This window comes from Podarcis vaucheri, assembly GCF_965113315.1.
Source record: "Podarcis vaucheri genome assembly, chromosome: 4".
Lineage (NCBI taxonomy): Eukaryota > Metazoa > Chordata > Lepidosauria > Squamata > Lacertidae > Podarcis > Podarcis vaucheri.
In genome coordinates this window covers 104,579,729-104,606,290 of record NC_138762.1, presented here as the reverse complement: position 1 = coordinate 104,606,290, position 26,562 = coordinate 104,579,729, and the positions used below count along the sequence as shown (strand labels likewise).

Here is a 26,562-nt window from a genome sequence, read left to right as displayed (position 1 = left end):
ACACTCAGGGGCTTAGCAAATCTTCTGATGACACATGTCATGTTCTATTTTATTGCTTTAATACAACCCTTGCATTGCACTTCAGCTACATCACCAGTAGCTAAAATGTTCCAATACAGACAGGAACATAAATGATGACATTACACCCTATGGAATGCATTCACAAAAATATATCCTGGCTTCTTTAAGAAGTGACGCATAATTTCATCTTTTACTGTGAAACAAGATAAATATTTAGATAAGATCCATGAGCATTCCATAATTTCACCTTGTGCAGTTTGGCTTTGAGGTGCCAGCTGCAGTTTGAACTGCTCTTGATGGATTTAAAATATTGTTTGCCTTTTTAAAAACGGAATTAGCCATCCATGTTTTAAGCTGAACTACACAATTGCACAGTAAGTTATTGCATGAAACACTCCTGGGGACTATCTGGCCAATTGGAAAAGGCAGCGACGGATCGCTAATCACCACTGAAATCATTGATAATGCTGTCTATCCACACTAAGACAGACAAAAGCTGAAATGTATTAAACATAGCAATCCATCATCCTGCAGATGGGCGAACAAAACCTACAGAGTTCAGACAGAGTGACTCCTGCTGCTAATGATGGCTGCAGTACTATCAGCTCACTCACTGCCTTCCCTGATGTGGCGCTTCATAAGAATAACAAAAGAATTTGCAAATAAATACAAGTCACTGTTTAGGATTTCAATATTGTGCAGGTTGCCAGAAATCGTCTACTATTAAAAAAACTACTGACAGTTTTGTTGTTGTTGTTGTTGTTTTGCACAAAGGGGGAAGTTGCAAAATGGAATTGCAAGATGACATAGCTAGTCCAAATAATATTAACAATTTGAAGAGTAAAGTCTCTTAAGAAATCAATACTGGAACTGTAGCCATCACTTCCACATTAGAAGCAGTAATGAAATTTAAATATAAGCAAGCAGGAAACACTGGAAAAGCCAACAGAAAGCCTATATTTCTGTACAGAGCAACAAAATTCTAATATGTGTAAACGTGTTCCAACATCAGGAGGAGGAAGAGAAGAATAACTAGGACAGAATGCTGTATTATTTAAAAAATAAAGAGTTATTTGAGAAAGTTGCATTTTCTTTCTGGCTTCTTTCTTTCTTGTAGGACAGATGAGTCACACAATATAGCCAAAGGAAAAACGGCAACTGCTAACACCACATTAGTAAAGTATAAAAGGAAAAGACACTTTCCTCAACATTTCAGCCTTGTCATTTCCAATTTTCTGCTCTTTGGACATGCTTGTATTCAAATTCTGGAACATCTATTCAGCATATCAATCCTAATTAGACAATCTGGGTCTGGAAAGGATGAGAGCTGGGTCATTTGCATAATTTAATCATAAATACTCAGTGATACATATTTCCAAATGCATTTGTACAATTATCTTTTCATCCTTGGGGCAATGGTATTAATATGATTAGGCAATATTTCTGGAAAAAACAGACAAGTATGCACTCTTTTTAACTGCAGCTTAGGGCGATATGAAAAATTAATTAATTTCTGAAGAAAATCAATTTCTGTACGTGACCACATTAGACACTGCTAAACCAAGACACAGAATACTCTCTCAATCAGGACATTTTATCAGCCCTTTTCTAAATTCTGGTTGTCATATGAATGTTTCAATAATAAAACCGCTAGCTTAAAACCATCTCTCCTAATACCCACAAGATGAGGAAGTGGCTATATTTTCATTTTACTCAAATTAAAAAATATTCTAATGGAATGCTATTTGACCATTCATTAGGAAACCATGGCATTCGATCTTAGCTTCTGTGATCTTTTTCAGATGTTAGTAACACTGAAGAACCAATGAGCCAAAGCATCCTAAACCCTAAATATTTTAATTAAAACAGGACTACTTGTTTGTTTTACTATTAAAATAAATAAAACATATCTTTAAAAGATTTATGCACATTACAAAATAATGGGATTGCATGCGGAATACAGTTAAGCATCCAAGTGACTAATCTGGTGGGTATTTCAGAAAGGTACAGCTTTGTATGATAATTGGTACTAAAAATTACATGTTAGAGTCTTAGAGAGGCACCATATCTATTTCTTCTCAATCAACAAAAAAGTAGGAATTACTGCATGCAAATGTTCAATATTCATTTAATTTGCATGAAGGTGCTTGAACAAATTTTTTATTCTAACAAGCTCATTTTTCATGCGTTTTGTCTTTCATCCTAATCTAGCATCTGTCATTCCTTTTTGAAGTTATTATCGGCCCAATTCCCTCTTGGACATGGTTGCTGGGTGACCGGTATCTTAGCACCCACTTTGACAGGAACAGATGTGAATCTGATCAAGAGATTTCCCATGAGTACCTGAAATCACAAACAACTTTTGTCAAAAACAAACAGCCTCACTGTCATGCCCCCTTTAAAAAACAAACACACAAACCAACACTCTCTTTCCTCACCACAACTCATCCCTCCCAAAGATGACACAGAATCCATCTTTAACATACAGTAAATTCAATCATCTTCCACGGTTCCACAAGTGTCCCGGTATTTACTGTTGACTCAATTGTAGTAGAAAAACATGGTCTGAGTAGTAACTGCTAACAATCCTTTTTTTGCTTCACTTTTCTGAAAATGAGTATCTGAGACCAGTACAAGACGTGAGCTGGACACACTTGGTGTGCTACATGAAATGAATTAAAGGGCCTACATGAGGTTCAAGACTCTACCCAGGGAGGAGGGTGTCAGCTCTCTCTCTGCATGATTCATTGTTCTGGCATTATTTCATTCCAATCACACTCTGCTTGGGTCAGATAATTCGCCTGAAGCTTTGCAACCAAAGTTATTGATCTAAACGCACCCGATGCAGAGCTACATCAGAATTCCCTGCCTCCAGAGGAGGCTTCCTACTGCGTCTCTGCGCTGGGTTTCTTTCCCTCCAATCAGGAGGCACTCTAAGAGTAACAACTCATGGGGAAACATCAAGGATGGGGTTCCTCTGAGAGCAGTACTTCTTACTCAATCAACATTTTGGGTTTTATACGAGTGAAGAATTGTGCTCCCAACTTAATTTCCAGGGTGGCTAAGAATGCATTTTTGTTGAGAGTTTCAACAGCTCTATGTTGAAATTACAAGTACAGCTTATTTTTTAGTTTTACAAGCAATTTAACTAAAGACATGGCTTACGCGAGTTATATAATCTATTTTTAATTCACATATTCAGCTCTAAAACCATTCCAGCATATGACACAACCCAATTTTTGCTGCACCAACAAGTGACAGGATGCACCAGCTGTTGTGCCCAGGCACAGCAGTTCACTCTGCAAAAAGTTCTACACTCTCACCATACTCAAGTCAAACCCAATGAATATTATTAGTAGCATTAGTATTGTTTTAATTTATATACTGCCCTTTTTCAAAGGGTGGTGTACAACATTAGAAACACATTACAAAACATCAATGATAAAAACATGGTAAAAAAACATACAGACATCTTAAATAGTAGAATAATCATAATAATAGCAGTCCCTCACACTTTTATGCCCAATATGTGTGTGACTGCAGACACGCACATCGCACCAAACCCAGAAGTGACCCAAAAACATCATAAAAAGGGGCAGAACAGGGACAAAACAGGGTGTTTGCGAGCTTTTTCAATGGTGATTCAAATATATGCGACTTCACTTAAACATGCGGTACCTCAGAACAAAACCCTTGCATAAATGAGCAGTTGCCTATATACACTAAGAAGGAATGGTCAACTGATAGCCTGATGCATTTTTCCCCTTGCTGCCCATACCAAATTTTAATCAAAGCAAGGTAAAATGTTTGCCCCCAGTTTCACCCATAAGGGAAAGAAAAATACTAATGTTACATTTCTCTTTTGAAATACGTGTGTAGTTCCACAGCTGTACCTGGTTCTGGGTAATTGTAACTCAGCAATCCTATGCATGTTTACTCAGCATGTTTACTCCAACGAAATTTACTCCAAGGTAAGTGCAAATAGGAATGCAGTCTAAGCTTGCAATACTGTTGCTCTCTCCCCAACCTAGGAGTGGTGCAAGACTCTTGGGGTTTGTGCTTCCTTTTGGAAATGAGGCAGAGTCTCTGTCGCGTCTTTATGATAAATGGTCTATTTACACATATACACAACCTGAGCCTGTGATGGAGGGGCTCAAAGAATTGACACCCCAAAAGGGTATTGTTTCTTTCATAGCCAAAGCCTTGGATTAAAGCAGAAATCTAACATCGCGCTCTGCTTTTCTGGCTTTTCACCTTGCAGCTTTACATACTTTCAACACACAATTTTTGTCCTTCTCACTATCTGCGAGTTAAGAGTTGCCGTCTCACACAGAACCACTTCTCCTTTGTTCTCTTAATGGCCCATCACCCAAGCAATTACCTGAACACAGGAAGATAGTATGGGCATGAGTCCTAGGATTAGGTGTCTGACACCCAGTTTAACACACCCAGCCTCAATTAAATTCTAACACTTACTGGGTCCAGGAATTTAGAGTGGTCTGGCACCCACAAACTCATAACTCTATTAAGCACACTTACATGAGAGTGTGTTACATTAAATTCTGAGTAAATATGCATAGGATTGTTCCGCAAAAAAAAAGGCCTGTCTAACCTACAATATAAGCATAACACCAGTGAAGAAGGAAGTAATAAATATTTAGAAATATAATCCATGCAAGTTTCCAAAAATACCCCATTGACTGAATACTGCAGACAACAGATGTGACATGAGGGACTGATCAAATCCAACCCCAAAGGTCTCCTGTATTTAGGATTAAGTTGTTCATTACATTCCCATGGAGAACCTAACATTTGTATAATTCTATGGTTTTATAAAAGCAGGTTAAGTTTCTGTCCCTTGGGATTTTTGGCAGTGTGAAGCATAGTAGTGCAGATCCTGGTGATGTTTAATTCTATATGCATTCTATTCCAGGAAAAAGTAAATTACTATGATGCAACTCATATACACAGCTAAGTAACACTGATGTAAATGGCACTGCAGTTGCTCATTTACGCTACCCTTCATAATTGGAAACAGGGTTACTTTCAAAGTCCTGCTCATTTTGGGAGGGTGAGATGCAGACAGAAGGAATCAGAATGTCTGCAAACCTCTTAAATAAATACATAAATGAAGTTGAGAGGCTTTTTAGAATGTCCATCATATGACCACCGGTATGAAGTTTACGGCATGTAATGCCTTGAAAGAAAACTTTATGAAAATGGTATACAGGTGGTACATGACCCCAGTCAAGCTTGCTAAGATATACCATTTGTCTGATAATAAATGCTGGAAATGCAAGGAGGCTGAGGGGACATTCTTTCATCTTTGGTGGACTTGTCCAAGAGTGAAGACCTTCTGGGAAATGATTTACAACGAGTTAAAAAAGGTGTTTAAGTACACCTTCCCTAAGAAACCGGAGGCCTTCCTTTTGGGCATTGTCGGCCAAAAGGTGTTAAAGAAGGATAGAACTTTTTTTATGTATGCTACCACAGCAGCAAGAATCCTTATCGCTAAGTATTGGAAGACTCAAGATTTGCCCACGCTGGAAGAGTGGCAGACGCAATTGATGAACTACATGGAGCTAGCCGAGATGACTGCCAGGATCCGAGACTTGGGAGAAGAAGCAATGGAGGAAGACTGGAAAAAATTTAAAGACTATTTGCAAAAGTTTTATAAGTTATATGAACTATAGGTTTTCGCATGACTTTGAATGTTAGCTCCAGCAACGAGAGTGAAATATATATGAAATTAGATAATGTTAATGAAAAAATCAATGTCTAAATGGTCAAAAAAGGATATTATAGAGTAAATGGGAAATAAGGAACCTAAACTTAAATAGTAATTGAAAGTATAAAAGAAACACACGAAACAAGGTTATAATTTGTTGATAAATTTATTGTTAAGAATGCTCTGTGCGGGAGATGTGGGGAAGTCCGTTGGAAAGTTGAAATAAGTTGATGAAATGGTTTGTTTTCTCTTTTTTCTTCTATTTCTTTCTTTTCTCTTTTTTCTTTTTGCTTTTCTCGTTCATTTGTATTTGGAAAAATGCAATAAAAAAATAAAAATAAAAATAGAATGTCCATCATATGATCCCAGGGTGGCTTGCATTTCAACAGAACAATGAGAACAGTTCAAATACGATTTATAAGAGCAGGTAAAAATACAATATCCTTTAAACCACAAAACCCCAGGTAGCCACCACACAGGTAACAATAATTCTAAAAACCCACAGAAGCCCATGCTTTTAACTGATTCCAAAACAAGTGTTGGTGCCAAGCATATTTCACAGAAGAGGCCATTCCATAAATGAAGGACTACCACTGAAAAGGTCCTGCCCCACGTCATCATGTAACGCACCTCTCCCAGTGGAAGAACATTGAGAAGAGGTATGTAGGACCACAAGCAGGCTGATACAGGGAGAGATGCTCCTTCAGATATGGAGGTCTCAAGTCATTTAAGAGGATAATGGATGGAAGTTCTCCTCAATTCCAACCATACCTTTATGCTGCAGACCATCTTCCCACACTCGCCGGTACGTCTCACTTCCAAGCAGAAGACATCAGTAGACAGAAAACTACAGTCAGTCTCTGCCTCTCTCCCCAACGCCTCTCATCCTGGACAGCAACGGTGAAATGGGGATGAGGGAAGGTGGACCTCTTTTTTTCCCCAAATGGGAAAGATTGCAACATTTCTCCTGGGCATGGTCAGCCAACTGGTGCCAAAGAAGGATAGAACTTTTTTATGTATGCTACAACAGCAGCAAGAATACTTATCGCAAAGCATTGGAAGACACAAGATCTACCCACCCGGGAAGAATGGCAGATGAAGCTGATGGACTACATGGAATTGGCGGAAATGACTGGCAGAATCCGAGACCAGGGAGAAGAGTCGGTGGAAGAAGATTGGAAAAAAATTAAAGTATATTTACAGAAATATTGCAAAATTAATGAATGTTAGAAGGATGCTGGAACGAAGTTATATGGCTTTAGCAGAAATGTTATAAAGAATTAAGTAAAAATAGATTGATAATGGACCAAAGTGGAAAATTTAAGATTAGAATGTCTAAAGTTAAATTTTAGAACGAAAATTGAGAAAGATGGAAAGGACTTGCTGAAATAGCTAATTGAACTAGAATACAAAAAAGGGAGGTGTGAGGAGGTCGATGAAACAAGTATATGAAAGGTAAAGACATGGAAAGGCTGGATGTGTTTTTAAATGTTTTTGTTCTGTTTTTAGTTGTTTTATTGTATTGTTATTTGTTTTTTCTCTTGGTTGTTTTTTTATGTATTATAAGGTATTGTATTGTATTGTTTTGTTTTGTTTTGTTTAATTTTCTATTGTTCTTTTTCTCTTTCTGTAACTTTCAAACTCTTAATAAATATCTTTTTTTTAAAAAGGGGGGGAGATTGCAACAGAGGATGTTCAAAACACCTGGCACAATTCAGCTGAAGTCATGCACTTTCAAATTCCAGTGGTTTACTTTCAAGCGCTCAGCTTTATATATTTTGCCTACAATTCTCCCTCTGTGTCCATGAACATACACCAATAATGCAGGCATTATTGGAATAGATATTCCATTAACTTTTTAAATACTTTGTTCTGACAAAACAAATAATCTCTTTGACTACCTTGTTTTCCATAGCACACTTGAAGACGGTGGTATGCTTTGAAGCATAACCTAAAATAGTAAGATGAGAAGACAATTGTTTCATTCTAGTTAAACATCTCCATCCTAAACAGATTTGCTCTGCTCATAGCAATGTAACAGTAATTGATGACGGGGTTATTTGAAACACTGTCCCTCCTAGTCACCACTGTATATCAAAAATTCATATTAAAACCCTTGCATCGGTATTAATCTTTTTTCATTCATACGTGCAGCAAAGTTTTGGAGAGCCAGTCATGCACAAGAAGAATATTTTATTATAAAAAAAAAACACTCATGCAAAATGTAATAATCCTGAAAGTCTGAATTGAGCCTACCAGTAAAACATGTTTCAATAACACAGTGCTTCCACCCACTGGCTTATGAACAATCTACCTTCTGTGCCCTCCCCTCCTTGCCTTCCACTAAGCATAGTTGTTTGCAATGTCCAATCTATGGTTAGCACCTTGCCTCCAAACTATACTTTGCATGTCACCTTTAAATCCTGCATTTGTGTTTAGGAGGAAAGGCACTAACCTTGATTTGCCAGTTCAGACAAAAGGTAAACCACAGTTAGCAAAAGCCAGAGAGTGCAGACTGAGAGAGAAGAAGAGGGAGATCATAAGATCATGACAGCCTAATGGAGCCATAACAGCACAACACAGTAAATGCAAACAGAGAAGGAGTCGACTGCTGCAGGCTGCAAATCTCACTCATGAGCAAGGCAACAAAACAGCATGCTTAGCTTTCCCATCCATAAATATAGATCATCCTCACTAGAATACATACACAGATAATAATGGTTTGTTGCGAAAATAATTCCCTTTTGAAAAAGATACTAAATCTTCAAATGTATTCAAATTTTCAAGATTTTCAATAAATATTTACTTGTACCTGTTGCCCTTGATCTACTAGTGCCTTCTTTTTACATTGTCATACTGCTCCAGGACGCGGGTGGAGCTGTGGTCTAAACCACAGAGCCTAGGGCTTGCCAATCAGAAGGTCGGCAGTTCGAATCCACACAACGGGGTGAGCTCCCATTGTTCAATCCCAGCTCCTGCCAACCTAGCAGTTCAAAAGCATGTCAAAGTGCAAGCAGATAAATAGGTACCGCTCCGGCGGGGAGGTAAACGGCGTTTCCGTGCGCTGCTCTGGTTCGCCAGAAGCGGCTTAGTCATGCTGGCCACATGACCAGTCTGTGGACAAACGCCAGCTCCCTCGGCCTATAGAGCGAGATGAGCGCACAACCCCAGAGTCTTTCGCAATTGGACTTAACAGTCAGGGGTCCTTTACCTTTACCGCTCCAGTCAATGCAGATGCTAGAAAATTCTTCTGTGCATGCTATCACAAAAAGCTGCATTTCCTTATCAAACTGCCTTTCTTTAGGAATTATTCAGGCATTAGCTATCCCTAACAATGAGATTCTCTTGAGAATTAGAAATATCACACAAGGATAAAGGAGATAGAGCTCAGAGTTGAGTGTGAAAAGGCAGAGCCTTAATCTCAGGGTTGCGGGTTTGAGCCCCATGTTGGGCAAAAGATTCCTACATTGCAGGGGTTATGTTAGATGACCCTCATGGTTCCTTCCAGCTCACCAATTCTATGATTCTGCGTTTCTAAAGAGCTTCCCCATAAAGCCAGTGGTAAAGCTGACAACATAAATGGCCAACGCCTATTCATATAATAACATCATGCATGAAGGACTGTAAGCCTAGGAAAATGTTTATTGCTCATGTTTTATTTCCTTATTCAGCCAACGAGAGTCCGTAAAATATTTATCTCATCAACACAAGTATAAAGGGTAGCACTCATCTATTTGGATCTTGGTGCGAAGAGCAGGGATGGAATACTAACATAAGAAGAAGATAGTGCCCCCACCATCAAATAATACGAGGCACCCAGGAGGTCTAATTGTGACTCCATGTGGTCCTTCATTCAGCATTAACCAGCAAGAACAAGAGGAGAGTCAAATAAACACACAACCGAAAAATCTGAGCTCTTCTGAAGCCTTCTGCAGCAATGGTGTATGTGCCTATAATTAAAATTAATCTACAAAATAAACTGAAACTTAATTTTCCAACTATTTCTATTGTTTTCTATAAGGTTAAGATAATTAAAAAGTAATAATGCCACCTGCAATGAAGAGGGGAAATACAACAGGTGATGCTTTTCTGCTCTTTGGTACTCTGAAAGACATAACTTTAAACAAGCTCTGTAAAAACCTGGTTTGTTTCCAATCTGAGCAATAGTACTGCACATATGTCAGAGCTGGGTTCTCCTCCAATTATAACGAAGTGTCATAAACAGCATTTGGAACAGACAATATTTGCCATCTTACCCAGCTCTAAGAAAGAAAATATAGGTGAAGTGAAACCTTTCACAAGACCTAAACCATTGATGCTTACGCCATTGACGCTGCGGCATGAATACGCAGGTTTTAAAGTTATAAATATCTGAGGCAGCAAGGGGGGAAAGCAAAGCAAATAAGCATCAACTACGTACAAGCAAGGTTATTTTAGCTATTTTGGGCAGATGGTGGTTAAGCAAAGAAGTGGTATTCTGAATATTATGTAAACACAGTATGCTAAGTAACGCCGAACTATATATTCCAACAATGGCTCAAAAACCAAATGATGTTGAATGTGCAATGTTTAAATATGGGGATGGGGGCAGGGCCTGTGCATGTCAGCTCAAACCATGAATTAAGAGTAAAACCTTGTACATGATCGGGGGCCCTATTACATTCAAGTAAGCATGAGAAACGCGGGTGGCGCTGTGGGTTAAAGCCTCAGCGCCTAGGGCTTGCCGATCGAAAGGTCGGCGGTTCGAATCCCCGCGGCGGGGTGCGCTCCCGCTGCTCGGTCCCAGCGCCTGCCAACCTAGCAGTTCGAAAGCACCCCCGGGTGCAAGTAGATAAATAGGGACCGCTTACCAAGCGGGAAGGTAAACGGCGTTCCGTGTGCTGCGCTGGCTCGCCAGATGCAGCTTTGTCACGCTGGCCACGTGACCCGGAAGTGTCTCCGGACAACGCTGGCCCACGGCCAATAGAGTGAGATGGGCGCACAAACCCCAGAGTCTGTCAAGACTGGCCCGAACGGGCAGGGGTACCTTTACCTTTACCTTTAAGCATGAGAAAACCCCCCTACAAACATTTGCTGGTCAACACAGGAAGGTCAGGGACTGAGCAGTAATGACCCATCACACTGGGTGAATGTCATCACAGCTTTGTCCACATCTAGCAGAAGATTCCTGGTCCTCAAATACTGGATAGACAAAATATTCTGCCTCTGTATGGCAACAATTACACTCAGCAGGATCCTTCTTTTTGCATGAGACCAGGCACCACCAGGCAAAGAGTCTTCTGCATGGCCTTTGACAAGAATGGCTGCATCCACACATAACAATAAGCTATTTAACCATGGTTTGTTCAACAAACCAATAAGCAAACAAGCCAAACATTTCTTTCGTTTCTAGCTGCTCTTACCTTGTTGCTTCTATAGCTTGGAGGGGCTGGGGTTGGCAAGCAACCTATGGGTATGTAAGACTGTTATAAAGTATAAACAAACCATGGATTCAACTTTTAAAACAGATTGTAAAAAATATTCATAGTTTGGTTATGAAACACAGCTCTATAGCAGTAAGAACCATCTTGGCTGAGAGCCCTGGAAGACCTGCTTCCTGCCTTGTAGGACTTTCTCCACCTGGCCTGGGAAGGTGGAGCCCTGGATGACGCCAGCTACAAAAGCTGAGGCTGAACAGATTATTGGGCTGGGGTGTTGTTTGAGAGGGTTTGTAGTGGGCCGCAAGGGTTGCTGCTGTTGTTGATGCTTATTTTAGACCTTGTGATTTATGTGGAAATTGTTCGGTTTGGTTATGCATTTTTCTTTATGGCTACTTTTGTTATGTTGTAGTGATGTGTTTTTTCATGTTGTAAGCTACCTTGAGCATGGTTTGAACTGGGGAAAGGTGGCTTACAAATAAAATAATGTATGCAGGTATGCGTACATATTTTTAAGCTTTCAAATGTGTAAGTAGGCAAAACTATTCTAACAGTATTTTTTAAATCTTCTCAATTAGAAGCTAATCAAATATATTAGCAAGTAGGAATGATATTTAGCTATACATAATTATCATACCTTTAAATAGTGGCATAGCTTTAAAGAAATGTGTAACATTGGTCTTTACAAATGTATAATTTTAAGCAAGTATTCTGGCATTCTCTTCAAACATAATTCTGCTTTGGCTTTGACTCTGAGGTATCCATCCCTTGCCAGATATGTTAAATTGTTTGCTGCAGTTGTGGTTCCCTCTTTCTCCTAACACATTAGCGAGTTGTTGTGAATACACAAGTGAACCATAACTCTTGGCAAAGGCTAAGCAGCAAGAGATGTACTAGAGCAAAAGAGCCTCATCCATTCTTTCAAACTATTATGCTGGGTTTAGCAGCACCAGCCACACCTGCCCCTAAAGGTGGTGAACTGTCTCCCTGTTTCATGGATACTGCCACAGCCCAAATCAGATTAGCATTTAAAGGTGGAAAGGGGAAATATGGTAAGTTCTGCAACAGAATAGCATCACTTCTCTAAAGGAGATGGGTTTTCTCAACAATGTACAACGCAACAGGGAAATTGCATCCAGCTTCTTCACTGGTAAACACTTTTTGCCACTTTAAAATTATGTTTACCACAACAAAAATTATGTTTCTCTTCATTCTCACTAACTTCAAACTACACCTAACCCAAAGCAGACTTCAACTGCACTTAGGTGAAACAAACAAATGATATTAATATTAATATTAATAATAATACTATCTATCAAATTTGTGTATCACCCTTCATCCAAATATCACAGGGCAGTTTACGCTATAAGAACTCAAGAAGACATACCATAATAACAAACAATGCCACCCTCCCACCCACCGACCCACCGTGTTATTGTTTATTAAATTTCAATTCACAGCAATGAAGTCTGTGATACTCATTTCCATGGAACTGTTTTATGGAGAATAATACAATGGCCCGTGCTGGAAGGTTTAGCAGAAGCAACAGGGAGTGGCACAGAGAGTAGCTAAACGACAGAATTTGCTGTGCAGTGGTAGCTGCCAACTTGGATGCCTTTAAAAGCTGGTGGTCCAAGGATAGCCAACATGGTGCCCTCCAGATGTTGTTGGACAACTCCCATCACCCCTGATAACTGGCCATGCTGGGGCTGATGGGAGTTGTAGCCCCACCACACCTGAAGAGCACCACAGTGGCTACCCCTGCTTTAGACAAGTTCATAAAGGATATGGCGATCCAGGATGGCTCTGTGCTACCTCCAGGGCGAGAGGCCATCTCTCTCTGTATGCTGGTTACTGGGGAGCACAGGTGAGGAGCATGCTGTTGGGTTCAAACACTTTTTGCAGACTTCCCACAGGCATCTGGTTAGCCAATGTGAGAAGAGACTGCTGGACCAGATGTGGCCTTTGGTCTGATCTAGCAGGCTTCTTCTTAAAACTGTGGTCCTTCAAGAGAGTGTGTTGAAAAATATTCCACGGACTCCAATGGGATTTAATGTCCCAAATTAGACCAATGAGAACTGTAAAAGAGAAAACAATTCAAGGATCCCAAATGACAGGTTCAACCCATGCATGCTAGTCAAGTTTTACTCAGAGAAGACCTACTGATATTATTAAATGACCCAACTTAGCTGTGTTCAATGGGTCTACTCTGAGTGAAATCTAGTTGAAGACCACTCCATGTCCCATTAAGTTTGGAAACAAAGATCTGCTTATATTACAGCAAACTCATTTAAAAAGGAATAGTAGTTATTAGGTTTGACCAATGCCAGTGAAAGGATATCACAGTCCTGCTAACAAACCATTTAAAAACTTTTGAAAATATTAAAGACACATCATCAGATGAAAGTTACACCATCACTGCAGTTCTGCAATGCTTCACATATGCGTAGAAATCTATTGTTAGCACACACACAAAAAACACCTGTCATTTCTAACAGGGCTGGAAATATGGAGCCTGACTGAACCTAGAAAACACGATTACAGTACAATCCGATACGTACATGTCTATTCAGGAGTTAAGTTCCACTGAGTTCAATGGGACTTACTTCCAGGTACTATATGCATTTATAGCATAGCAGGCTTTTTCACATATTCTCCATTCTTCACAAAATTCATAACAAAGATTACAGCACGGTTGACACAATCTACAGTTAAATAGGAATTAAGTCTAAATTTAACAGGAATGAGTCAGGCTGATGAACAGAAAATGTATCAGTATTATGATATGAGCATTCATTTAAAAAAAAGAACACTCAAATGAGCATTCATAGGATATAGTTGAGTTCCGTAAACTCACTTTGATAAAACACTGGAGAGAGAGAGAGAGAGAGAGAGGGAGGGAGGGAGGGAGGGAGGGAGGTAGAGAAGCTTATTTGTAATAGGCCCTCAAGAAATATCTAGATTTGTTGCCTGGCAGATATTGACTTTTTGTAAATTACTCTTTGTCACATAGGCCTGTATTTAGACAACTTAAAACCTGTCATCAGTTTTTTGTTTTCTCAGCCTACATTATATTGCTGTTTCAGTATGCAAAAGTAGAGATTATTCTTGGAGGGTGAGGATCTGTCCATGAACAGGACTTGCCTGCCAAAGATATGCATTTTAAAATTACGATTACAATGTAAAGCAGATGAAAAAAGTTATATGCTTTAAATAACTAATGACAAAGAAAGCCAATTTGAACATAACATTTGTATCGGCCCTGTGGCTTAAAACTGACAGTTCAATGTTTGAGATTTTGGACTGACTTGTTCCTGTTATTTCTAACTAACTAATTTTCTTGTGTGGAATTCAACATTTCCCCTACATCCTCACCTTCAGAGAGAAATATTTGCATTTTTTTTTAAAAAAAAAAAACAACAGTCTTGCATGTGTGTTCAAGAATCACACTTACCTGACCTAGCCATTGCTATGGTAAGTTTATAAATCAATACAATAGCTCCAAAGTAAATGCAACCAATCTTAGATGATGCAATTTCTCCACTTCTGTCATACATTACAAACCATGCATGACACATATGCAACACATTTCAGACAATGAATCAGAGGAATTTTGAGTGATATATTAAAGCACTAACAAAAAAAGGACAAGCAATACAAGACCAATATTAAATAGCAGAAAACAAACTTCTGTTGACAGCTATTTCAGAATATATGCCACACAATTTATCCTCACTGATTATGTAAACATTCAAGTAGTGCAAGAATTTACTGCAAAATTATGCAAGGTAAATTCCACATATCGGAGATCTGAATATTTTGATTTCCCACAATCAAAAAACAGGAATAGAACTAGAAGTGTTATTATTTGCCTGAACATTTTAATGCACAAGATTGTTGAATTGTCATTTGCAGTCTACTGCAATCCATATTTGACCTAAATATCAATGGCCTTCAATATCAATAAATCTACATTCATTAAAAGTCAGTATTATTAAATAACTTTTAGTAACACAAGTAGATATCTTGCCCTGTAAAAATATCATGAGATTTACAAATATGAAGTGCAATGTGGCGTTGAGATTTGCATGAGAAGTTAAAGCAAGAATTTATAAGTAACAAGCAACCGTGTGTCTCTTATTTCTTCTAAATATATTGGGTTGTAGCAGTTTCACAAAATTAAATTTGCTTTTTAAAAATAATAACTGTAAATATAAGCAAGAAATAACTCCCATTTGTATGACAAGTTGATGTCATTATTAATAAACATAGCTATTTCTACTTGCAAAATGATGGCTATAAACCATATAATTTAAACTAATCACCTGAGTGAGTCAAAAAGGAATTTTGCAGCCAAGTCTCTCAAACAAAGAATATATATTTACATCACTGCAATCTGGTAAGGGCAAACTAGGAAAAGGCTAAATATCAACTTGAAAATCAAATATTTGATTAACATTATAACCACATACACTTCTCTGTATTCTGCATCCATAAGTGTTGTGCAATATGGGGGGACATTATATAGCACCTACTGTACTATCAGTTGGATCCAGACACTCGTCATACTTAGAGTAGACCCCTTGAAATCAATGGGACTTAAGTTTGTTGTCTAACATGAAGTGAATAAAATAATTTCAATGGATCTACTTTAAACTCAAGTCTGGATCCAAGCCTACAAGTACTGTAAGGAATTGTGATTCTGATGACAAAGCATTTCTATACTCTATATTTTTGAAAGCAAGAGTTTTGAAATCATTATTATCCTTTAAATGCTGCCCTTTAAGGTCTTTGTAAATCTTGGAACACATACAATTTTTAAGCAAGTGTGCTGCAGGATAAAATGCCCGTTCCATGAATTATATACATTTGACTGTACTATTTATATGTGGGGGGGGGGGTCCTAACTTTTAAATAAAAAAGTGGGGAAATTCACTAAAGTGTGTCATGCAGAAAAGAAATATTATCTAATATTGGCTCCTCCTGCATACTTTTTTCCAGCAAAGCTTTGGGAAGACAGACCTATTTGTGTGTGACCTCCTGGTATGCTGTACTCCAAAAGCCATTAGTTCTCATTCCTACAAAAAGAACTTGCGAACGTCACTAGCAATTCTTCACTTTTACTTTGCCTGTCGGTGTACCCATTGAATAGCATCTTGTAAGATCAGCAAAAGGTTAGGGAACAAATCCATATTCACACAGGGCCTCATCCAAAAGCTATGCCAACCAAAGGGTTGCTAAAGATGAAGATGATTATGTTTTAGGAGAAAACACCAAGAGTTCTGAAATGAATTAGTAAATCTAGCAGCCAGAGAATTAAGTCTAGCTGCAAAACATTGGCATTTGTTTCAGTCATCACTCATGAAAGCTGACAGCCAGCCTCAACCCACGAACTAATTAAATCAGAGAATTTGGATTTAGGAACTTAACTTGTACTGGGGACTGATGGTATCCTTAGGACTGCAATTCTAAGCACCCTTGCTTACATAGAGTAAAAGTCCACCCTTTCGGTGGAACATGTTTCCAAGTAAGCCTACTTAGTACTAGGCTGTAAACTGGCTTAAATCTAAGTGCTTTTACCATGTGTGCTCTGCTGACTGATCTGACCATTTGATATTTGCCACCTTCTAGTCTGATTTTTCATCACTGTTTCCTACCAGTTCTGTTGCTGGTCATCTCTTAGTTCCTACACATTTTTAATTGACCAAAGCCAACTCTATTCTGCTCCAATATTATTCAGATTGCATAATATGCATTCATATCATCATCCCTTGCTTACATTAAAAAAGAGATAAATTGTTGTGCCCTTAACAACAGCCTCTGACAGAAACCTAATCTACGGAAAACGATCTCTGCACTATTTTTTGGACTAAACTACCACATAGAATCATACAAGTGTCTAGAGCCAAAGGGCTTACAGTTCAGAGCCACATTAAGACAAGAAACTTAATGCCTAGTTGGCATCATGGAAATATTTGTATAGGAAATACACTGCGATTCAGAAATCTATGTTAAAATGCCATTATTTTTCTAATCCACATCTGTTAATAATATTCAGAAAATAGCCTTATGTCCTTTCTAAAAGAAAGCAATATATTGCAGCGCAGATAATTCAGGTAAGTACAAGCACTTTGCGTAAATAAGACGTTGTAAATCAGACACTTTCTTTATAAGCCACATGGCTTCTCTTTTAAAAAAGATGTCGCTTTTCATACAGATAAGTTGATTTAAGTACTTCACAGCAACTGATGACTAATGAATCAAAACTTATTAAGGGAAACCAAATTGGTTTATTATTCACAACAAATTAATAGCTTTTTTGAAATATCATTCGATTAAACAGTATATTAGCCTTGACTAAATGGTTAGCACCACCAACTCCCTCCAAGCACAGCTACCCAAAAAAGATGTTGACCAAGGTTGTCAGTTTGCTGAGATGTGTACATAACAATAATATATTTGCTTTGAAGTTACATTTTCTCTCACCCATACATGCTTTTTTTAACATGAAAATGTATTTTAGATAACTCAGTGATAAGAGACAGCTAGTTTCCAAAAGGAACGTAGATAGGCAGGGGTGTTTGTGTGCAAATGAAAAGTAACAAAAAGGGAGAAATTAATTTTAAAAAAACAGTACCACAATTGATGAGGCAACCGTTTGCCCTTGACGTATTGAAAAATACTGCTTCATTTGTACATGTTTACTGAAGGGTTTTTCAATAAACTTATTTGCTTAGCTTACAGAAACGACGGTTTATCAGCTTCACTCTTATTGAAATTAATCCTTCGCCATGCTGACTTACAATAAAACAAGCACTCAAAACCACAAAAAGAGGCAGTAAGCCACCTCCTTTTTGGCTGCAATCCTCAGAACACCTCAATGGAACTTGGAGAAAACTTACATAGGATTGTGCTGCTTGTTTCAAAATCATGTTGCAGGTATGTGGAAGTCCAGGGACTTGACCCACAAACATATATAGACTCACAAACATTGTTGCTTACACCTGTTAGGCTACAATCCTATGCACACTTTTCTGGAAGTCTTGGAACCCAATGGAGATTACTTCTGAGGAGACATGCCCCGGATTGCACTGCTAATGTTGTGCTGATGTTTTGCTTATGTCTAGGATATTTGATTTAACCAGCTGAGCATTCTAACCTCTCAATTTTTAGTGTAAAAATGGGGGGGGGGTCCCCTACCGTGCTCTTTGCTTCTCCCTTTAAAAAGTGTCTCTACTATTCCAACTTAATTCAGTGAGGAAGAAAGCACAGCCATAATGAAGCGCAGTAAAACAACAAGATAAGAAGTCAGAGGAGTTAACTCTAAACGTACTGCTGCATCGTAATAACCCCCAATATAAGAAGAAAATATTAAAGTGTAGAGATTCTACATCTTCAAAGAGGGGAAAGCGTTAACTGGAAACGATTTAGAAAACCTGATCTAAAGTTTCACACGCAGCTGTCAGAAAAAATCTCAGGATTCTCAGCTGAGAAATCAAGTCTCCCAACCACACTGCTATTCACACACACTGTTTCCATATTGTTATTTTTTTTGTTTTGAACCGTATCGGGAGTCTGCGCCCCAGTTCCAACCCCTGAATCCTAAAACTAACAGAATCAGTGCTAATGCCCTCAGACTTGAACTTTCTGTTCTAAAGGGGTTTGTTATTTTCAACAATAGGAATGTCCTCTTTTGACAGATTTCATCCCCCTTCCTTTGCTCCCCCAGCCCCACCCACTCCTCTCTTGTGCCAAGCAAATCCTCTCCTCTCTTCTTTTCTCAGTAGAATAATCTCCAGTGGAGGAGAGGGGTATCTTCTTCACTACCTAATTCCTAAACTCTGAGAGGTTGGGTTCTTGGCTATCTGCAGATGTCTAAAGTCAACTGTAGCATGAAAAGTCTGGTGGCGCGAGAAGAGGTGGTTTACATAAATGTACACCTCTTGACAATTTTTTTGTAATTACTTCGCACTTGGAAAACTTTTTCTGGTTTAACAGCACTGGCTCTACACAATCACACACACACACAGGTTCCATAGGAAAAGCTTTTTTAAAAAAACTAGTAGGTTCATGTTGGGCAAACTTCTGCTCATTTGACTTTTGAGTCATACAAAGTTTTAACCAGCAAAATAATGAGGAAAGAGAACTGTCTCATTTACTTGCAATTCAAATAATTAGACCAAAAAAGTGCACCTCTTAGAAATGGGTATTTCCCAATTGTTTTCTTCCACAAGTTAACTAAAGACTACAGGGGTATATTAAACAAAACAAATCTGATAAGCAGAACTAAAAAGACAAGGCCCATTTTACAATCTACCATCCCAAGCATCTTTCTTTAAAGAGAACCTTTAAATTTCCTTTTTATTCAGAAGAGCTAAAGATGTATCAGGACAAAATGTTCCTGCTTTTTACTACATAATTTCAGCATGTTTTAGAGATGTTAAACTTGGAAAGAAGGTTTTGTTGTGTGTGCATACATGTGAGCATTTAATTGTAGAAGAATACCTCATCTGATCACCAACTCAAGAAACCCACAACCGACTCTTTTCATTTGATTCAGTTATACTGAAACTAGTTTAAAATTAAATCTGAATTTAATACCAGTATGCACATTCCAAGTGCACATTCATTATCTTAAAATTGAATCGGGGCAAAAATATTTGCCACTTTTTATATGGAAGAAACTCTGTGTTTATACTTACTAATATGAAAATTAGGAATATTTAGACTGTGAACTGAACGTTTTATTTCTATTTCATGGAGAAACCTTTCTGCCCAATGACTACCTGGCTTGTGGAAAGTAGTTGGCACTTAAGTCTCCAAGTAAGTGGTTTTGCTTAGCATCCTTACATATGTAAAGAGAGAACCCATTATAAATTATAAATAGCATGCTTGCTCCCCATCTATAAATAGAGACATATTATGAGAAAGGCATATGAGCTGTATGATCATAGATTGTGCATCATGCTCCCAGGTACTATGCATGCTTTGTGAGGAAATGTGTAAATTAGAAAAATATAGACTTGATTTATATCACACTTTTTCTTGCTGATTTTTTTTCAAATCACCAATCATGGTGTATCTATGAGCATTCTTTTGCCCTCATGTTTTAAATTCAGTTCTTCCACTACAGCTCCCTCTTCAGTCAAATCCACTTTGCTACTACAAAGGTCCTTTCTCTATTTCCAACTGCCCAGGGTGTCGTGTCATCAGCTATGTTTGCACAAGCAAAGCAACCTGAAAAAAGTATAGGATGGCAATTGTCTGCAGAAAAAAATGGTATTTGCTCAGAACTTCCCATAAACCTATGCCTATCTGGTGGGTCTTATTCTGAATAAATAAATCACACATCCTAATAGTGATGGTTTGTCCAGCGTCACTCAAAATTACGTCTTCACTCTGCATAAGCATGCATCAAAGCAGTACACAAAGTCCTACTTTTTAAAACCTGACTAGAGAGGGTTATTTATTATGTCTAAGTTACTACTTAACTCCTATCAGTCCTTAACTCAAATCAACACCACAGTTAAATGGTTCTCTGTGTTGTGAAACACGGACATCAGTAAGGCCTGCTTACGCTGCCTGGCAGCAGTGCTACTGGCGCTTTTCAAAAGATACATATATTTCTAGGTGCATAGGATGGGAAAGTGCATATGGGTGCCCTAAAATAAACAAACCCCCCACCAACCCCTTGCTCCCTTCTCCTTGCTCTCTAGGCTAATCTACTTCTTTACTATAAAAATGGGCAAAGATCAGGTTGCAAAAACTGAAGAAGATTTGAGGCTTTTAATAAAAGCCTTTACAGTCAGAAGATTAGTAATGTCTTACTGATAAGGATGGGATGAAGTGTTGTCACAGCTTAAAGGACTCCATTCTGAAACTTTTTGTCAGTGTGTGAAGATTCCCAAGTCCTATTGTGTGCCTTATTTGGAGTGTGCCTTCCTCAACAGCTGCAAACTGGATTGAAAAGGTGCCCTTGTGCAGGTGTCTTACTCCCCCCACCCAGTGACAACACTTGTGCAATATCTGGGGGCAAGGAACTTGGACTTCCATGCATCTGTTGGAACCCTGGGCATCTGCCAACTAAACACGGGGCCTGTGTGCTCACCTCTATATTAAAAGTGTGTCATCCTTCCTTTTCCCCTTCCAAAGGAGATTGACAGAGGGGGGCGGGAGACTTCAAAGTGGCAACAGAAAAGGGTCAGGTTTCCATTTCATTTTAGTAAGGCTCCAATCCTGAGCTTGCTTCCAAGGGAGCAAGAACTGCACTTCTGCAACCACTTACCTGGGAGCAAGCCCAAGCGAACTAAAGTGGAGGGTCACTTCCACACAAACCGGTCTGTAAGTCCCGCTGAACTTTTGAGCCAAACATGTTCTGGGCTGAGCTGCACGTGTTTACACGCAGCAGCAGCACAAGAGGCAGAGATCGCCCTAGAGGCGCTCTGAGCAAGAGTGTGCGTGTGTATTTATTAGAGAGAGGAGCTCGGCGGGGTGTTTTCAGAAGCTGCGCCAAGCGCACCAGAGGGACGCACGCTATTTCCCACCCCCCTCTCCTTCCTCTTCGCCGCCTGTTTCGCTTTTATTCCGCCTTTTCCGCACGCGCTTACCTTGCGTTGGTGCAGTCGTTGTAGAGGGTCTCGAAATCCTTCCTGGAGATGAGCTTGCAGCGGTTGACGCCGGGCTGGATGGCGCCCAGGCCCCTGAGGATCCGGACCTGCTCCACGTTGCAGACGACGGGCGTGATCTCCAGGCGCTTGAGCTTGGTGTAGACGGTGTGCAAGCCGCCCACCAGGTGCTTGAGGAAGAGGTCGAAGGCCTGAGGCAGGCAGATCAGCTCGCAGCCCTCCACCGTGAACGAGGCCACCTTGGCGCCCCGCAGGTCCACCATCTTGCACTCGTTGTTCTGAGGCGTGTTCTCCACCGGCGAAGGGGTCGAGTACACCGGCTTGCCCGGCACGCCGACGCCGGCAGAGGTGCCCGCGCTGGGCGCAGGCGGGGGGCCGCCGCCACCGCCACCGCCCCCTGCTCCTCCGCCTCCGCCCGCGCTGGAGGCTCCTCCGCTGGAAGCGCTGCCGGTGCTCAAGCTGGCGCTGCCATTGCTCTCTCCGCCTCCGTTGCTGGAGGCGGCTGTGGCGGACGCCGCTGCCGCCGCCGCGACGGGCTCCGTCCGGAACAGGCTGGCCGCCCCCGACGAGGCCGCCGCCGCCGCCGCTGCTACCGCCGAGGCCGCTGGGGCCGGCGGGGAGGCGGCCGAGGAGGTGCTGGTGCTGGTGGTGGCGGTGCAGGCGGCCGAGGTGGAGATGGGCGGCTGAGGGGGCACCAGCTGCGCCGGCGGGATCAGGGGAGCCGGGGCGGCCATGGCCGCATGAGGCGGCGCGGCGGGAGCAGCAGAAGCCTCAGCCCGACCCCCACCCCACCCCCTTCACGGAAAAGTGGGCAGGGGGGGCGCAAAATAAACGGAGAAAGAGGCGGGAGGCGGCAGTTGTGTTTGTTTCTGCGGGGAGGGGGGGGGAGGGAGGAAAGTTGGCTCCCTCGCGCGCACCGTGGAGAGGGTTTAAAAAGCCACGTTGGGGGGCGGAGGGGGGAGCGGGAAAAGTGCGCGTGGGGGGCGCAGAAAGAGAGAGAGAGAGGACAGAGGCGGGGGGGGGGAGCGTCCCGGCAGCAACTGTGAGGAGAAGGAAGGGAGAAGTCCGCTTTGGAAAGTGGTGGCGCAGGAGGAGGAGGAGGCGGCGCGCCAGGGGAGACGAAGGCGCAGGAGAGGGGCGAGCTCGGTTTGTGGTGCGTCTCTTCTCTCGCTGCTGCTGCTGCTGCTGGTTCTTCTTCTTCTTCTTCTCCGCCCCCCCCCCCCGCTCCCCTCTTCCTCACTGGCACCTAGTTAAAAAGAGGAAGGAGGCGGGCTGCCGGTGCGGGGCTGGAGCTGTGAGCTCGCTCTCGCCGGGACGCGGAGCAAAAGGAGGAGGAACGTGGAGGTGCGCGCGGGAGGCTGGAGCGAAGCGCCGGCGGCGGCGGCTGCTGCTGCTGCTCCCGCGGCTGCCAGCCTCTTCTCCTGGCTTCTCTGGACGGGGACGAGTTGTTGTTGTCACACGGTACAGGGAAAGGGGCGGAGCTCCGGCAACTTGAAATGCCCCTTTGAAGCGCGCCCCAGCCTCTCCCGCACCCGCGCGGCGGCGGGCATTAGCCTAAATTATCCAACCAGGAAGCCAAGAGCCAAAGGGAGAGGGAGAGCGAGATGCACGGGGAGATCTCTCCTCCTCCTCCTCTCCAGAAACCGTTAGGTTGCATGTTTCACGTTTCATCCCATCAGAGGTGAGCTCTGTAATTTTCCAATTCCCACTCTTCCCCCCCCCGCCCGCTTTCTCCCGCCCCTCCCCCAACGGGAGGTGGGGGGTGGGAGAAAGAGAAGCAACACGCTTGTCAACACGAGTTTGATGGAGAACACGCTCTAAAATTGACCCAGGGACAAGCGGTTGGTGCAAGACACGAAGGGCCCAAAAGATTTTAAATTTTTTTTCAAGTAAGGAAAAAGTAGCGCGCGAAGCAACAGCGCTCCTGTTTTCCTAAGTGTCACTTAGGACTTGCTTGCAAAAACAAAACCCCGTTTCAAAAGCGAAGTGGAAGGATCGGAGTTGGGGGGGGGGTAACATGCTTTCATTTGTACACTCCAGTCCTTTGAAGATAGCAAACAATTGCAGAGAGCGAGTTGGGGGGGGGGGGAGAGGCTGGAAGTTGCATATTTGTTTATTAACGCTGCTCGGAGTGGGAAGGGAAGCGTCATAATTACCGCTCCTGAGAGCGCTTTGTTGTGCGAAGGGCTGGGATGAAACGCGAAGCGCACGGAGAAGAAAGAAGGGGATAGAACTACCGATATATATAGCATTTCCGGGAAATAATAAGGCATTTATGGATCAAAGAGCCCAAGGTACTTACATTTAATGCAGTTGAGAAATAACATATGTTGTGGGAAGGGATTCTCAAAGCAGGAAAGCTGGCGGGGTAGACTATAGAAGGGGGCAGATGTTCGCCAATAAACTGTTGCAGCGAGTCCCCCCCCCCATATCCCCCCTCTTGCTTTACACCGAGGCGTTTTCAGAAGTACAGAACCTCCAATTTTAATGTGTGTCTTTCGCCTGTATTTTGACGACTCCTCTGTTTGTCTTGTGTCCCTATTATTGCGGGGGGGCGGGGGGAGAAAGGAATTAGCGAGCGCTGCTTTGAACTAGAGGTGAAGTAACTTTGCAAACGTTTCTTAAGCGGAGCGAAGTCTACACAGACGGCGCTGTGCCATCAACAGGTGGCACCGCCGCCTGATCCGGGCTGAGATCTCGTTGGAAGCAGTGGCGTAGCGTGGGTTGTCGGCACCCGGGGCAAGGCAAGTAATTTGCGCCCCCTAACCCATGGATTTTAGCAGGGGGCAGAGAGCTGCAAGTACGAGCGCGTGCCCCCCTTGTTGCGCCCGGTGCGGCCGGGCCCCCCTGCACCCCCCCACGCTACGCCACTGTTTGGAAGGAGCGGCGCCGTGTTTACTTAGGAGTCAACCTGCGCGGAATCGGACTAGAAGGAAGCCTGCGTGTTCTATGTTACTCTGGCCCTTGCGCTGCCAGGCGCAAACGGGGGTGAACGATCTGGCGTGCGATGCGCTCAAAACTAAGGCTCTGGCCGGTGAGCCCTTGCTGGTGCTCAGCGGAAGGCTGCGCACGTGCTTGCATCTCGCTCGCCCCATTGATGCGATGGGGATGGCAAGGTGCCTTGCGCTTCGCCTGGATCGCGCGCCCCGTCTCGTGGAGACACCTCTCGCTCTTCCACCGAAAGCAGCAGGACTCAAGCAGCTCTGGCAGAGCTCTGCACTTGGGAAGCGCGCCGCTGCTGCTGCTTTTGCGCCCTACCTGCAGCCGATGAATGACTGGGGCCCTTGGCCTGCGCTCTTCTGCTTAGTGGATGGAGTCCACTGGAGTTTTGCCACGCGGGTGGCGAAGCCAATAAGAGCAGAGAAGTAGCGGGGGTGACACCGCTCAGAGCAGTGCCAGCCAAGCCCAAAGCCTTCTCTTTCACAAGTCTGAAAGGAGAATCAATACTTCCCTTAGGGCCCAATTGTTTATGGCTATTAAAAGCGCCACAAGCAGGCTGCGTAGTAAATTGTTTAGGCTGCTAAACAATTTTGGGACCTACTGAGAGGGAGACTCCGCTGGAAAAAAAAGAGCATTTTACTGAAGCTGGATGACACATTTTAAAAGGCAAAATGTGTGGCTGAAGATGAATTTGTAAAGTTTTGTTTTTTAAAAACTTCCATCTCTAGGAAACCTTAGGAAAATAAAGCCAGGAGCCATCCCTCAGGCTTCCCATTTTCAGCTAAGGTTGAAATAATTGAAAGATGCTTGAAAGATTGTTTTTCCTTATTGGCATAATACTGTACTACTGTTCAAGCAGTGGTTGCAATGTCTTGGCTGGAGGCTGGTTCACTTCACCTGAAAGCATCTAGACTGCATGCTTTCTCATATTGAGAACTCCGGCTCATACCAGCATTTAACATCCTTTTCCTGGTGGGGAGTATGTCCAATACTACATAATGTCACCATGGGTGATTTCAGACTCATGTATAAATTTCATGTATAGGTGTATGTATACTTCCCCAATTTTTGAAACCCCCCCCCCCTTTGGGGAGCAGAACATATATAAAGTATTGGGTTGTACCATATGTCATTTGAAAATGCACTGATTCCAACTTATTCCTAAAGTTTGGGCCTGCTTCCCATCATACAAAATATGCTACAACAGAGCTGAATTAATAACCATGGTGACCCATATACATTTATTCAGAAGTAAACTATTGTTTTGAATGGGACTTACTCCCAGGTAAGTGAGTTTAGGGTCACAGCCTAAACCACCCCTATGTGACTCCTGGCTGAATATATCGTGAACTGATGCCATTGAAAAGCACTGCATTTGAGATGATATGAAAGATCTGCCTGTGTTGCTTGATATGTGAAGACTCATTCATACATGCAAAACACCACTTGAGGCTGCCTGCAGTTATTTTGTGAGGAATATGGAAATATGAACCAGGTCTGTGTGCCTGGTTCATACCTGCATGTTCCTCAGTCTGCCTGTGTCCGCTTTGCTGCATGGGTTGTGCACACATTTGAGATTCTGTGGCTAACTACAGCTTCCCCGGATAACAAATTTCTGATAGCACAGATAAAAAGTGCACATTTGCATATGGCTTTTCCAACATGGAAGTCATACTTGTATAGGAAATAGTCATGTGTTCTTTATACTAAGTTGTATTGAAATCAATGTCTCATGCTGATAAATTGGCTTAGGAGTACAAAAGATCTTAAGCAGCAACTGCAGTCTGATTACGGAACCATTTTCTATGTGTATTATTTTATATGTATGTTC

General features: G+C 41.8%; 1 protein-coding gene across 9 annotated transcripts in view; it reads right to left on the bottom strand.

The window, feature by feature from the left end:
* DACH1 (dachshund family transcription factor 1) overlaps window positions 1-22,533 on the bottom strand; it is a 346,322-nt gene extending 323,789 nt beyond the window's left edge. For all 9 annotated transcript variants that reach the window (XM_082221410.1, XM_082221406.1, XM_082221407.1 and 6 more), the window contains exon 1: window positions 21,774-22,533. In XM_082221410.1, the coding sequence (XP_082077536.1) occupies window positions 21,774-22,525 (752 nt within the window). In that variant the 5' untranslated portion in view covers window positions 22,526-22,533. The remainder of the gene's footprint in view (window positions 1-21,773) is intronic.
* Between the last annotated feature and the right edge of the window lie 4,029 nt (window positions 22,534-26,562).